Genomic DNA, 15,831 nt, shown 5'->3' with positions numbered 1-15,831 from the left:
TTGCAGGGCAAGGAGATCAGTGCTACACTACAACTGAACTGTGCTTCTCTCTTGCTCTGCACTGAAGCGTGGCATGCCATGTCAGTTTGGCCTGACTGTGCCACACGAGCCAGTACCTCTTGAAAGCAGGTGCACTGTGAACGCTGGAAAGGTGTACCAATTATCTGTGTAGAGTATGTGTCCTTTACGCACATAATCTTCCATCATTTTCTTCACTACTGCGCCAGAAATTCCAAGATGATCATCATAGGACATACAGGGCATTACCCCGGTGTATATTACCACATCTAGGACAACACCTGTATCACAATCACATAGTACAAATATCTTGATGCCAAAACGATGACGATTCAATGGGATGTACGGTACAGTCTGAAAGGAATACAGCCCTGGGAACAACATCTGCGACTTGTAAATCACAAGCTTTTGAAAAGCCCCAAAATAGTGTTTGAGTTTGCCTTTGAGGTTCTCCAAAACTGGCCTGATCTTGCGTGAACTGTCTGTTGGGTCCGAGGTAGTGTTGTCACAGGAATTGTAGGATGTTCTGGTACATGTTCCAAGCCATGTGTTTGCTGAATGCATCCACCTGTGTCAAAACATCGGTTATCCAGTAATCAACAAGTGCATGTTTCTTCACCCAAGGCATCAACATCATCAGTGCCATGAACACGAACAAGGCAGGCATTATCACACCAGTCCAACACGCTGTCCTGTAGGTCTCTTCCTGTGCCTGGTCTGCGGTGGTCTGGTGAACAAAGCAGCTGGTCTCTGTCGCATCAGTTGTTCGTCGAAAAACGAGAAGCTACACACTCAAATGGTAGCCGTCAGTCTTGTCATGTCCCAAACACCTGAGTTGGTGTTGTTGAAGATGAAGGTCCGTGGTCTGAAGTCTGTCCTCTGTCCATGTATAAGCTGCTCAGGAAGGTGACACCTGCACTCCCGACTGCTGCCAGGACTGCCTTAGCAACCTCCAACGTTGTGCAACAGATTCAGATACCTTATGTGCACGCCAAAGGGTTGACTGAATCCTTCTCTCTGATGATGATGTCCCTGGTGCATGATGCAATGGTACAACACCGCTCAATGGTGAGGGGGCACATGAGGTGGAGGGAAGTGGTGAGAGGGCATGTGTGGTGGAGGGAAGCGGTGAGAAGACATGAGGTGGAGGGCTGTGGTGGTGGAGGAGGAGCAGGCGCGGCGGTACGAGCTTGGTGCTTCTGCACTGGGGGCACATTTTCCTCTAATGCTCTTCTTTCCTGCAGGGAATAGTTGTTTCGCCACCATTCTCTTCTTTTTAGATGGTGGTATAACATTCAACGATGCTTAGGTGGAGCATCGTCCCCACTCTTGGAAGAATCGCCATCACTGTCCCCCTCTTTGGGTAGTATTCTATACAGGTATACCCCAGTTTAACTATGCAACTGGTTCAGTAAAAACCCATCGCTTGGTGGGGAATTGTATCTCGGGGTTGATTTAACATGTGAAGTATAGGGATGCGTTTTTGAGCCTTGGGTCCCCTCCCAAACAAGTCCTAAACCCACCCAAATGAGTCCAAAAACAAAGTTCTAGCAAACCTGAACCCCAAAATAGCTTTAAAACAAGCTAAACTAAGCCTAAAAGCAGTTTATAATGAACCTAAACCCAAAAATCTGAATATCATCAAATATAAGTACAGCATGGAAAAAATCAAACTTAGAAAACTGTACCCCAAAATGACAATGTTCACCACACCTATGACTAAAACACATTAATCTAAGTCTAAAAACAATTTGTAAATCAAACTAAACACAAGATTTTGGTGTAATGTATCATCCAAATCAGTAAAAAAAAATCAAAACTCATTGTTAAGCCTGGGTTTTGCCATTGTTAGGCAGGGTATGGTAGCATTTCTACCCCCCCTGCTAAGCTGGGGTATCGCATCTAGGGGTTTCATATATCAGGGTCTGACTGTACCACTCACTCTCCTCATCACTAAGCTCGTTGGCACTACTGGCACACTCCTCCTCAGACTCAAACCCGTCGAAGTCACTCTCCTCACCCCTGGGGAACAATTCCAACCTGATTTTAGGGTTGGTCAGGAGCCTACACGTGCGCAGAGACCGGATGTGCTAGGGGTCGAGGCATGGCCACAAGCGATAATCGAATGTCCATTCATCACGACAGCAAGCGCTGAACTGACAGATGGGGCGTGTGGGAGTGTAGTGTACTTCAGTCTCAAGACGTCCTAGATGTTCATTCACTTTCCCCAAATTTTCATAATTTATTACAAGTTGCGCTACATCGACGCTGGCAGCCATGCTACGAAAAAATGTCGTTCGATCCCGGTGGCCATGGACTGGTTAAACATGAAATGCAATTGGTGTTTGAGTTTTCCTTACCTCACTGTATCATCCAGAGGTATTACGTCTCCCTGTTCCCTGGCCTGCTGTCGCTTCTTGCGGATAGCGTGAATCATGTTGGCATCAGGGATCTGACCACCTGAAATAACACCAAGGATGGAACAATGAATACCAAAGTTTGAGTGATATACACATATTAATCCCTTCAATCTGATTACTGTACTTCTACATTATTCTTGGTACCTCCAGAGAATTTTTATTAGCTAAACAGAGATGTTTTACTTGGAAAGGTTGGCTACAGCAATACGTAACCACTTCACTACTTGGGTGCTCTTCTAAAATTAATAAAATTGTCTGGTGGCTACAATTTTTTTTCTGGCTCTCTAGACCCTGTCTATCCTCACCTTCCAGGGGAAAAGGAGGTCTGGATGATGATTTGCTGTATACCCATGATACATGAAGTATGATTATAATTTGGTATCCCATCCCATGATATCACTTGGCAGAGTATGGTACTGAACAGCTGTCAGCAAAGGGCATGACACTGATCCCATACTGATGCAGGGAATAGTCTGGGGAACTTGATTTTGCAAAAACACCCTTCACCCCCTGTAAAACAAAGGTCATCCAAACATCTTAGGAAAGACGTCTTATAGTACAGTCGACCCTCTGTCCTCGCGGTTCCTCTGTTTGCGGTTTCGATTGTTCGTGGTTTGTCACCAGGGAAACCAAATCATCTTTTTTGAAGTCCAGAGAAAAATGGAAACACATTCAAATCGCGCGCAACATGCTGCATACCGCCCGCAGTGCCACCCACGCCACCCCCGCATTGTTTTGAATCTCTTGCAGCAGGCTCTCTCATTCTCAGGTTCCAAGATAATTCACCGTCAAGTCAATTCGCCCTCATAAAATTTGCCGTCAAAACATGGACGATTCCCCGTCAGGACAATTCGCACCCTGGACGATTCCCCGTCATTCTATAAATATTCTTATTTTTGAATAATTAATACTTTAATAACTAATTTTCAGGGGGATCTATCAAAGTCTATGTTCATTCAATAGCGCAGGCTTTGGATATCATTTATAAGTTGCACTTTTAGCAAATAATTAACGTGTTTCTACTTCACTGTAGTCGACTTTGAATTATATTCTAGCGTCACCCATAGCTGTCTTCATTAATTTTCATTGGTACTACAACATCCTGGGTATATTTTAAAACAACTCTGCAGAGGTACAAGTATTTATTCATCTCAAATGATAATATCCAACGTGTTATTCTGATCGGTCATAGTGGACGCAAACCGTGGGGAAAGATATGGCTGAGCCTCAACAGATGTCACTACATTTATTATAAAAACAATAAACCACCACCACTTTTCTTTCAAAACTCGTATATTTAAAAGACTATTATAGTATGTAAATAAATGACGGGGAATCGTCCTGACGGCGAATTGTCTTGTTATTGTTGTGACTGCGAATTGACTTGACGGCGAATTGTCCCAAAACCCATTCTCACTGTGACCACGCTTGTGTATGCTTGTACTCGCTGATCTCTCCGTGACATGATCATTTTATCTACCATGGGCCCTAAGAGAGCAGCCAAGACATCTGAAGGCACCCCAAAGCGCCAGAAGAAGGTAATGACCCTGCTGGAGAAGGTAGAATTGCTGGACAAGTTATGGGAGGGAAAATCCTGGTAAAGGTGGTGGAGGGTGAGAGTGTAGCTGTGACAAGCGGTGTGAGTGGCCATCCACCTACGCAATTAACCTATTTTTTTTCATGCTTTAATTATAAATAAAGTGTTTATTGTCATGCACACAGGGGTTTTCTTTCATTAAAGAAGGAAATGGGGGGCTAGGGGTGTTTTTAGGGGGGCACCAATTTTACACGGATTTTCGATCTTCGCGGGGGTCTCAGGCCCCTAACCCCCGCGAAGACAGAGGGTCGACTGTACATAATTTTCCTATTTCATTCACTTCCAAAATCTTTATCCACTCCTTCTCCCAACATCCTTTAACTTACTCTGCAACATCCTCTTCCATGGATCAAGTGATTGTGAAGTCTTAGTTCCTTTAGGCCGGAACTTATGCTTCCCTGGAACACCATCATCTGAATCATCAGAGTCTCCAGGCTGTGCTGCAATGCTTTCTGCCTCACGTCCATTTACTATTCTTATTCCTAGCTCATCCTGGAGGAAAAGAAACAACACAGTAAGTCTTCAATTTATGCTGCCAGTGCTATCTCTTTCTCTCTCTCTCTCTCTCTCTCTTTGGAGACTTATGTGCACAGTAATTGCAAAATAATTACCTATACGAGACCATTTTACCTATTATGGATATATGACTACAGTATAACTTTATTAACATTCCAATTGTACCATATGGAAATCATCCAATCCTACATTGCCCCATGAGGAACGTAGGAGCCCAGGGCTAGGCAGTTGGTCTCGACATTTAAGATGAGAGTGACCAGCCTCACTCATCCCTGAGTGGCATTATATGAGCAATCAACCCCAACCACCCCTTGGATATAAACCTTCACCGGCTCAATCCGACTGGAGCGCAATAATTACTCACTAAACCACTAGGTGCCAAACTTTGGCTATATAGTTACCACCCAGCATAGTAAATGGTTTCCTGGTGTACAGGAAACCATTTAACTTGTCACTCAGTGTAGAGTCACCCACAGGCAGAAGGAAAAGGAAAGAATGAAGGAAAGAAAATCAGAGGAGGGAGTGCAAAGTCACCCGTAGGCAGAAGGACAAGGAAAGAATGAAAGAAAGACAGAAGAGGATGGAAGGAAAGAAAGATGGAAGAGAGGAATGGGCAGACACCCGAGAGCAGCACTACATCGAGTAAGTGGATGGTGAGCGCCCCCAGCTACCACATACCACATGGAAATAAATTGATAATTTGGAAAACATCCTTGATTCTGCATTTCTGCCAGTACGTTACTGTATATGGCTTACATCAAGCAGTTCTCTTAACACTATGTCCACCAAATATTGAACAAATACATTTCAACCATTATTACCATACTCTTAATACACCTGTATTTGTGAAGCAGATTAGGCTCATAGTTGGATTATTAGTTATGAAATAAACCAGTTTCCTGCTTTAAAATAGATGAAGGTAACATCAATTCCTTCACCATCAGGAATTTCTGAGAGCAATTTACCACAAGCTCTTAGAATTTGCTCTTGGCTGAATAAAACTGGTGTTAGCTGGAACAGAAAACTGTATTGAAGTTATCCTGATCACGAGAGGGTCAATGATGACAGCAGTAACATTCTCAGAACTTACACACTCCTGATTTAAATAGACTGTTGACAGCCAAAATAAATAACAGATTTTTCCTGACTGTAAGTGTTAATAAAACAGGTTAATGCAAGTTCAATTACACACACACACACACACTGTGGGAGTGAGGGAAATCTCAGATTCTCTTGACACTGCTCTAGTTTAGATCTACTGCAACTCCCCTGTACTTCTAAAATATTTAATCCCATCAATACGCCTGGCAGCCTAGTGGTATGAACAATCCAGTAAGAGTGTTGGCCCTACTAACTTACTATCTTGCATGAATTTAACTCCCAAGAGGTGACTCAGAGTTTAAAATATATACAATGCCACAAGAGAAAGTAGGCAGGTTGTTTACCCTAAATGTACTGAACTACAGTTGCCTTGCCTCAGGCTCCAAGAACTTACAGAGGGCATTACAGGGCTGAAGACTAGCCTAATGTACTTTTCTGGACAGCATTATTATTATTATTATAAAAAAAAAAAAAAAAAAAAAAAAAAAAAAAATCCTGAGGCTCAAACCACCGCATGGCTGTCACTCCTACTGGAGCACGCTAACCTCTAGACCACCAGGCACCACACCTCCCCCAAACCTTTACTACATTCTTCCACTTCTATTTTCACTTGCACTGCTGTTGCTACAGATGTATTTTCTTAACTTGTATTCCAACAAATTAATTCAGGCTTCCACTCTTCCTCCAGGAAGATAGTTCAGTTCAGAAGTGGGCCTCATGGACTATTAATGTGTACCAGTAATAGAGAACAGACAATGTCTTGGTGCGCATACATTCCACTAACTGGCACGCTCACCATACCAATTCTGACAGTGTTGGTCCACCATTCTTGTCCTTCTTTTCCTTCCCCTCTGCTTGTCTTTGTTTTTCCTTTTCTTCTCTTCTCTTTTCTTTCCTTTCCTTCTTCATCTCTTTCCTCAATTTGTAGCTCAAGCTAGACTTCTTCTCTTGGAAGATGATGCCATCATCAGCTGTGGTATATAAGAGATAAAGAATGAATAAATCACACACACATTATATATATATATATATATATATATATATATATATATATATATACACACACACACACTGTGCACTCACTAGCTTCGCAAAATATACTTCTCGCAAATAGCAGTTTCGTGATACAAAGGAATGTACTTCTGCAAGGAGTCTAGCGATTTTACTATGAGTTTTGCAAGCCCTGGTGGTGAGTGATCACATGCATACACATGCCCTCAGTCACTTGTTCATGACATTGGTGAGCTTGATGAGCTCCCACTGGATACTAAGGGCTTTAATGTTGAGGCATCAGGAAATGGTGGTGTGGGGGACTCAATAAAGGAGGCAGGGAGCAGTGAGGGGGCAGGTGGTAACAAAACACCATCCCAGCCTCGGAACTCATCTTCAAGCCTCAACAAGCAGTTCAGCCCATGTGTCAATGTTAGTACTCTTTAGTATTACGGCTCAGTAATATATGTCTGATTAACTGCATGTAATTTATAGTAGGGGTATTGTGTCATCTAAGGGTAGCTAAAGGGGAATGAGGTGGCTAACCCCAGAACCAATTACCACTTATAACATGTAAAGCATACGCACGAGTTTCGCGATGTACAGTTTCGCAACGCAATTGTGGTACCAGTTAGGCACATAACTAGTGAGTGCATTGTGTATATATGTAAGTATGTCTCGGTACTGCATATATACTGTATATATACCTATATATATATATATATATATATATATATATATATATATATATAATTCAACATATTATTCTCACTTAAGATGCATCATGTTTAAGTATAATTTACTCTGACTGGTGGGACTGCTATTAACCACACTTGGGACTCCCGCAGAATCTGCAGAAACATTATCAGCAGCGGTGGGAGACCCACCGCTGCTGAGAATGTAGCAGACATGGCTGACCCTCCATAAAAATATATTTCAATCACCTTTTAAGGCCACAGGGGATTTAAGTTAGGATCAAAGACCTGCTTCATGGTTTGGCTTGATACCATTTGGTTAGACCTTCATAATTAATTTCTATGGGTGCACGATTGAAATTTAATGATGTAAAAATTACTGTACTCACTCCCTCGACTTCATAAACCAGTAAATTTTTGGAATTACACCCAACTAATAGATATTGCAATTAATATGCTCATTACTGAACTTCTGCAATTCTATGAACTTTCTCTTGTCTGAGCATCCATCAAAAATGCTTTTTTTACTGAATAAGTAAAAAAGGACGTGGGTGGAGGGAAAATGGGAGATCCTCCAGCTCCTGTCTCCATCTTTTACTGCATCTATGTTAAAGTCAACTAACCGGAACCTAATTTTAATATTACAAGCTACATGCTTTAAAGTCCCCCTCCTTATTCATGTGATGGATGTGTAAAGAGGAGAATTGCTTAAAACTGTATGAACTTAATACTTATGTTGAAGTTAAAGACAATCGGGGTAACAGCAATGGTGGATATAATAAATTCTTCTCTAAACAATTTCAATTAAGTAATCAATTACTAAATTATTACTCACAGCATTAACTACTTTATTACAAACATATTTGTATTATAGAAGTGTAAAAATCGAATTCTTTTCTGGCTAATAAATGAAGAGCTACTTTTTGATGGTATCTGCATTACTTACTCAAATATCTGTAAAACAAAAAGAAGCTTGAAACTGATGGCGTACCATAAGATGGGGCAACTGGGCACAATTTTTACTTCTTTTCATCAATACAATAGAGATCGTCAGGAATTTTGAAAAAGTGAAAAATGTTTTTAAAGGATTCATTTAGGGTTACCTTTTGAAACCAGACACATACCAAAGGATAAAAAAACAACTTGCTTAGAAATAAAACAAGGTGGGTGCCCGCTTACCCTACACAATGGGGCAACCAGGCACCCAGACCTTTTTATTACTGTATGAAGGTGCTCATTACTGTTGACTGCTAAAAAATAACGTAAACTTAGGCAGGTATTACTATTTTCAGATTTCAGTACCTAAAATAGACAATTCTAACACCTGGTGCCTAAAATGTACAGTACCACAAAAGATTCCAGTCATCAGGGAACACACGGATAAAAATGCAACTCCTTTGACTATATAAAGGGGATTATTACAGTTGAGTGCTACTAAAAACATAAACTTATGCAGGCATTACATGTTAAACATGGTGGTACAGTATATAAAGACCTCAAATTGGTATAATCCTCCAAACCAGGAGTACGACTGCTTCTAACGCAGGCTAACGTTATGGAAACTTTTAATACACCAAGTTAAACAAACTAAGAAACGTTTCTAGTCAAAGTGTTTGGCTTCTAGAACAGGTTAGGTTGGTTTTTCAAGGTTTGGGCGACATTATGGTAAGCAGGAAAAACAGGTGTGTTCCCGCTACTCACGATTTTTTAAGTACTCACCATCACTGCGGTTCTGTGGGCAAATGACCAAACACAGCATTTTAAAAGATTCTGAGCCTGGTGCATCCCTGAGACTTGCAATATAACAACAGATAAAAAGGAGTCTCTGAGACATATTCAGATGCTAAATAATGATACTGTAATTAATTAATGCACCCAGATGCCCCTCCCCAAAGCACCCAGTTATCCCCCTTGAGTTACCCTTGCCATTAGCCTACCCAGTAATGCTTAGCTGTAGAAACATGTTACACAGACGCAATGCCAAACTCTGAGGTTGTCATTATTGTACCCTGGAAACCTACCTGTCAACAGTGCGTCCAACTTCGTATATCATACACGAATCATATATTGTACATGAATATATCATACATGAATACTGTTATACATGAATATATTATACTGTATACAAATGACAGGCGTATCATATTTTACACGAAATTGGAGGCACTGTTGATGGGTACATTGCCAGGACACAATAATGACAACCACAGAGTCGCAAGCCGTGACTTTAGTTCCCATCCGACCTTGATAATGTCGAGTAAATGGGCCTAAGTAGAGTTTTCTAGCTAACTTTTAATGAAGGAAACTTACCCTTTGTGTTTCCAATGTTGGGGATTTGGCATGTTCTTGAAACTGTCACTCGTATGCTCGCAAGGGTCAGTGGACTACTTTTACCCATTTCTAACTGTATATTTTGAGGTACCAGTATGTACAGAAAGGGTACAGCAGGGAAGGAAGGTTGTTGGTTCACTGAAAGCAGTGATGAGAAATAGGGAGGTGAGTATGGAAGTTAAGAAGTCACTGCATGATAGTATTGTGATCCCTACCCTGACGTATGGAAGCGAGGCATGGACCTTGCAAGAGGGGAACAAGTCAAGAGTGAGAGCAGTGGAAATGAGTTACTGAGAGGAGCATGTGGAGTGACATGAAGGGACAGGTTAACGAATGAAGAAGTGAAGGAACGTTGTGGGGTGGACGTGGTTGAGAAGATTAGGAGAAATACACTGAGGTGGTTTGGACATGTGGAGAGAATGGAGAATGAACGACTGACTAAGAGGGTGTATGTAGGTGAGGTGGAGGGAGGGAGAGGGAGGAGTAGACCGAGGATGAGGTGGAGGGATGGAGTTGAGAGGTATATGAGGGACGGGGGGTGAGTTGGGGGGAGGGTATGAGGGAGGGGGGGTGAGTTGGGGGGAGGGTAGTCAAACGGTGGGTGACAAGAGCGACTTGGAGGAGTTTTGTCTGCGGCCACCCATTGCGGGATTAGGGCGTCGGGCTATAGATAGATAGACAGACCAGTATGTTATTGCTGGGGGACTTAGCTTTACAATTATCACCAGAAAAGATCAGAAAATTAAAGCTTTTACAGGTTTTATAAAGGGAAGTTTGCAAATAAGTGTGTGACCAGTTTCCAAATAAGTGCCCAGTTGCCACATCTTACAGAATATGCAGAGTGGAAAAAATGACAAGTCCTCAGTTCTAAATACAGTACCCTCGCGTCCAAGACGCATTTGTCCCAGACGTTTCGCATCCAAGACGGAGACCATAAATGATAATCCCAAATATTTCTGTAATATGGTTGCAAACATCCAATGCAGAACCAACAGTTCATAATGCCCCAATTCTAAGGAGAATATAGCTATGACGATCTCACCCGGCCCAACACGGTTCCTGCACCCGGGAGAGTGACATGGTTGCAATGTTGTCCAATAAAATATTGGCATCAGGTCACCTGATGAGCAAGAGGGGCTTGTTTTTGTCTCTCACCAGAGCCTCGTGGACACACCACATGTCGCATTCAACTTTTGCTCCTAGGTTACTTCCTATCCTTATGCAACCATGCCTAGGAAACCGTCTGCTAACCCCTTGCAGTGCCGCCATCTACCTCAGGATACTAAACTGGAGATAAGCTCAGAAACACACTTTCAAGATGAGGAAATTTGTTTTGGTGCCAACACAGGTCTAGGGTGATGTTTTTAGGGGCAATTTTTGAAGATTTTGTGACAATATTAATTTTTTCCATAAGGTCTTGTGTTGGTCCAAGACGTTTTTTGTACTAGATGGGACTATCAGGCGACAATGTTACCGTCTTGGACGCGAGGGTACGGTAGAACTGTTTTTCTTTTGCTCCTTCAAAATTCATTATCAACTTTATAAATTACAATGTTGGAATACTCTTTAGCAATAATCTTCGATTAATAAGGGTAAATGGACAAACTGCAGAACTTCCATTAACAAAGGGTGAAAATTTCATGACAGGGATTAACTTTCACACTTATATATATATATATATATATATATATATATATATATATATACTGTATTTCATTTATGATGCCAAAACTCTCAGAACTAACACTGTGTTACCAAGAGCACCAAGTCAGGTTTGCTGCAGCAACAATGGCATCCTGTTCGGGGGATTAAGTTGATTCACACTCAAAACCCAGTCATCCCTATATTGTACCAGTTAGTTAGGTTAGGTTGAGTTTACATTTGTAGGAGCACCAGGCTTAGTGACAAACTGACCACAGAGCCACATCAACTTGAAAGTTTTTTTTTTTTTTTTTTTTTTTTGGGGGGGGGGTGTCAGGAAGAAGGAACCAAAGGCTGCGAGCCAGCAAAATTGTTCCTTCCAAGAGAAAAACAAAATACAAGAGAGAGCCAAATTCAAGAATCGATCATTTCGGTCAGCCATTATTTGCCACACTCTGCATCAAAAACTGATGAGGTTGTATACAGTATTTTATATTTTCAGAATTATGCACTTCCCCAACTTTTAAAATCCCTCACTATGATGATAATTAAAGATTAATGAGAAAAAAATACAAATGTAAATTATATGCATGGAAGCGCACGTGCAGCTTCACCGAGTAAATAAAATTTTCACATACCATAACTATTGATTTTATTTTTCCTTATCCCAAGCTTGAAATGTCTGGATTAGGATGGGAGAGGGTGAACACTGACCATTTTCTCTTATCCCATAATTGTTTTGACAACAGAAAGTAACTGAAATGTATTCAATTACTGGCTGGCGAAGTAATCCAAATATCGATTTAAAAAAAAATGGGTATCGTCCATCACAAAGTAACTGTACCGTAAGGTTGGGTTTTTCCCACACTGCATTATTATTCAAATATCAGTTGTGGAAAAAAATAATACTATGGCTTCACAAATAGCCTTAACAAGTACGACAGATTGAACAAACAAAAAGCATTATAAAATTAAACCAACCTTCAAGCTCGTCCTCGAAACTAAGAACAGATTGCTTCTTCTGCTCTACCGCCTCCTTTTTCACCTTCTTTTTCTCCCTTTTCACTAACGGAGCTGGATTGGAATTACTGTCATCAGTCGCCATGATAACCACACCATCATTCTCAGCCACAGCCTCATCCTCACTCAGCCTCCGTTGACGGATATTTGTATTCTTCCGTTTCTTAAACATCTCGTTGCTCACACCTCTCGACGGTCACAACAATAATGAGGGATGCTAAATCTTCCGACTCATACTACCGCAATTATTTCACAAACAAAAAATATAGCATTATCATGTATCTAAGTTAATTATATATTCAGTGTGCTCCTAGTAGAATATTTACTTTATTACACAGATATACAGAATTATTATAAAGACAGCGGTGATTAAGAGCCATCAATGTTATATAATCAACTTTAGTGTGCTCCTACAAGAATACTTACTTTATTACATAGAAATACAAAATTATTACAAACATAGCGGTGATTAAGAGCCATCAGTTTTATATAATCAACTTAGTGTAATATTTTTACTGAAGAAATGCAAGGATCAATGGCCAACATTCATCACCTTGCACCACGCTGCCGACAGGCTTACAATGAGGACTATCTGAGTAAATCAAAACACCTTGGGTTCATCCTCCATCTTACCTCCTACATTATCCTTCATCCCCTCTCCTTCTCAACCTCCCCCTCCCGCTTCCCTTTCTCATCTTTCTCCCTTGGTGGTTGCTCAGACACCCTTATCAGAAGCTTAACCCACCATCACCGCGCGGGTGAAACACCACGCGGTAGCAACAACAGTACCCGAACAATGGAGATGCAATCCACAATCGTTCCTAGACTCCCCTAACCCCAATAAGGGGAATGGCAGGTTATCACGCAGTGAGCTCTAAAGTCTGGAGAGGCTATCTCCGTTCACATATTATATGGGTCTTTTTTTTTTTTTCCCCTGCCTAGTTCAACTTTTACCACAACGCCATAGGTTGCTGCAGTGCTGAACTTACCCTTTATGGGACTACGGCAGAGAAAGGTAACGGCAGAAAGGGAAAAGGTAGTTGGTTATTAACGTTGAAATGACAGTGATGTTGAAGTTGTTTTACGTCTAAGCAATGGTGTTGAAATGGTGTGGGAAGTCCGCACACTACCCATGCAATGAAACCCAATGTCCAAAGTGATAAAGGCCGGAAAAGACATGGAAATATCTACAAGAAAGTGTGAACAGAAGAGGACATGGAGAGAAAGACTGGAGATGCATGGGCCCCTTTTAGTCGCCTCATACATAGAGATACTAGGGAAGAATCTTCCCGCCCCTCCCCACGGGGCGGTAATCTTATAACATTAGTAGCAAGATATATTTTCTTACTTGTGAAATGTACGATAATGCCATCTCTCTTCGATGAATTCCTGTGCCCATTTTTGCATCCGCAAGCTGCACAGTGGACCACGGCACTATATTTTCCGGAATCATCGGCTGCTTTCAAAAACCCACCGAGCAGCTCAGTACAAAAAATATGGGCATCAGGCGTGGTGCAACATGCTGCCACTGACAAATTACGCGGTGCTACCCATGAAAAAGCCTCTCCATACTACAGAGCTCAGTGCTAATGTCGGTACGGAGCCACGTTCTCGGAAATACTCCTTCACCTCTTGTTCGCTGCAGCACTGCAACTTGTTAGTCCAATCTACTCCTTCCAGCATGTCTCTGAAACCAATCAGGCACGTGCATACACATCTCAATTAATGATTCGGCACATGTCCCATTACTCTATGGGGACGTGTTCCATTTATTATTTACTTATTTATGTTTTGCGTTGGGGTTCGGCACACGCCATTTCAGCGCTCCTGCCCAAGCTCCTACCATATACTCAGCTCTTAGTTACCGGCTGAGGCACAGCCACAGCATTACATTTATTGCCTCCACAAGGCTGCTACCACCACCGACATACATTTCTGCCTCCATGGAACCTTACAAAAAGGTACACCTGTATTCTCTAACTTCATGAACTACCCATATTTTTATATTTAAATTTCTAACAAATTTATTTGTATCTGTTCACGACATTAAAGGATAAAATAATATCGTTATGTGGACACTGGAAAATCATCATCCTGACTTTTTTTTTTTTTTTTCCATCCAAGGATGGGATGCGGCACATCCAGAAAACAAGAAAGAAAAAGCATGAGAGGAGAACTATCAACAGCATGTCCCGTGAAATAAAAAAGTCCCTGATTCAGACACCTGCAATTCGGATTCCACTTCATGGGCCTATCTACATTTTTTGTTTTTTCAACAAATGTTGCACGCAGATACAGCCAATCCATTGACAACCACGTAAAAAAAAAAAAAAAAAAAAAAAAAATGGAGGGGGTGCCAAATACTTGCCATGTGTTCCTCTGTTCATAAGTTATCCAACTCAATTAAGTTTCCTAGCTTCATCAACTTCCGTATCTCACTGTCTTACACTCACTAACAGACATTCTGTTTGCTTCTTGCCCCCCCACACCACCTCTCACCAAACTCACTCACATATACGGTACCATTATCACCATTCATTCACTCCGTTTCATCCACTCCTCTCATCATGATCAGCCCACTTCTTTTTTCCACCTTCAGGTGGCGTGAGGCAAGGTCCGAAGTGTAAGATAAAGGAAATATGACACTGGGAGAACTAATCAACAGCATGTTCAATAAAATGGGCCACATACGGTACCCTTTCATTCAAGATTCAAGCCCCTGCAATCCTGGATCCAGCTCATGGGTATACCTGTCCACACTTAGCCTCGTTTCCTGTTTACCGTACCTGAGTCAATCCGACGACTGTCAGATGTGGAAAGGGGGGGGGGTGCACCCTTGTCATGCACTCCTTAGTACTAAATTCACCCAAATACCTCGATCTCTTGCCAGTTCCCCAGTTTTGTCAGCTTCCCTAACCCTTCCCCACACACTTCTTAACATGTCCATACACATTCTTCTCAGCCTACCACTGTCCACGTCTCTCCCACATTCGAACTCACTCACATACCGGTACTCTTTTCACCACCTTATTTATACCCACTCTTTCCATATGACTATATAATTTAAGTACACTCTACAGTATAAGTGCTACCAAGTATCAATGGACTTCTTACTCCACATTTTTCGTGAATCAGGTATCTCTTACTGCATACCTATACATTTTACGCACTAAACCCTCAATCATTTATAATCGCATTTCCACTGGTTTTGTTCTTCACTTGTTACTCTCATGGCGTACCAGTATCACAACCAAACGTTTGTGTGAGTATTAACTTACTTTCATAACAGAATATCATAATCAGTGGTTAAACTTTGTCTTTATATATGCTCAAAAATAACCATCTGATTTAAGCATGTCTTTTTTTTTTAATGCATGGAAGAAGGAACCAAAGGCTAGGAGCCTGCAAATTGTTCCCTCCAAGAGCAAACAAAATCAAGATAACAGAGAGCCAAATTCAAGATCCGTTCATTCCGAGATGCCTGGGCACACTGCGCTAAGAC

The 15,831-nt window shown here is 41.5% G+C and overlaps 1 protein-coding gene across 1 annotated transcript in view; it reads right to left on the bottom strand.

Moving 5' to 3' along the window:
* The window catches only part of LOC145409598 (PAX3- and PAX7-binding protein 1), a 67,266-nt gene extending 54,750 nt beyond the window's left edge, over positions 1–12,516 (bottom strand). Inside the window, exons 1-4 of the mRNA XM_080279951.1 lie at positions 12,291–12,516; positions 6,454–6,623; positions 4,362–4,527; positions 2,379–2,478 (exon numbers count right to left, since the gene is read on the bottom strand). Coding sequence (XP_080136077.1) covers positions 2,379–2,478; positions 4,362–4,527; positions 6,454–6,623; positions 12,291–12,501 — 647 coding nt within the window. The 5' untranslated portion in view covers positions 12,502–12,516. The remainder of the gene's footprint in view (positions 1–2,378; positions 2,479–4,361; positions 4,528–6,453; positions 6,624–12,290) is intronic.
* Between the last annotated feature and the right edge of the window lie 3,315 nt (positions 12,517–15,831).

This window comes from Coenobita brevimanus, chromosome 82, assembly GCF_032717465.1.
Source record: "Coenobita brevimanus isolate Jiangsu-jjx chromosome 82, ASM3271746v2, whole genome shotgun sequence".
Lineage (NCBI taxonomy): Eukaryota > Metazoa > Arthropoda > Malacostraca > Decapoda > Coenobitidae > Coenobita > Coenobita brevimanus.
The sequence above is the reverse complement of the archived record's forward strand: the minus strand, read 5'-3'. Positions and strand labels throughout refer to the sequence as shown.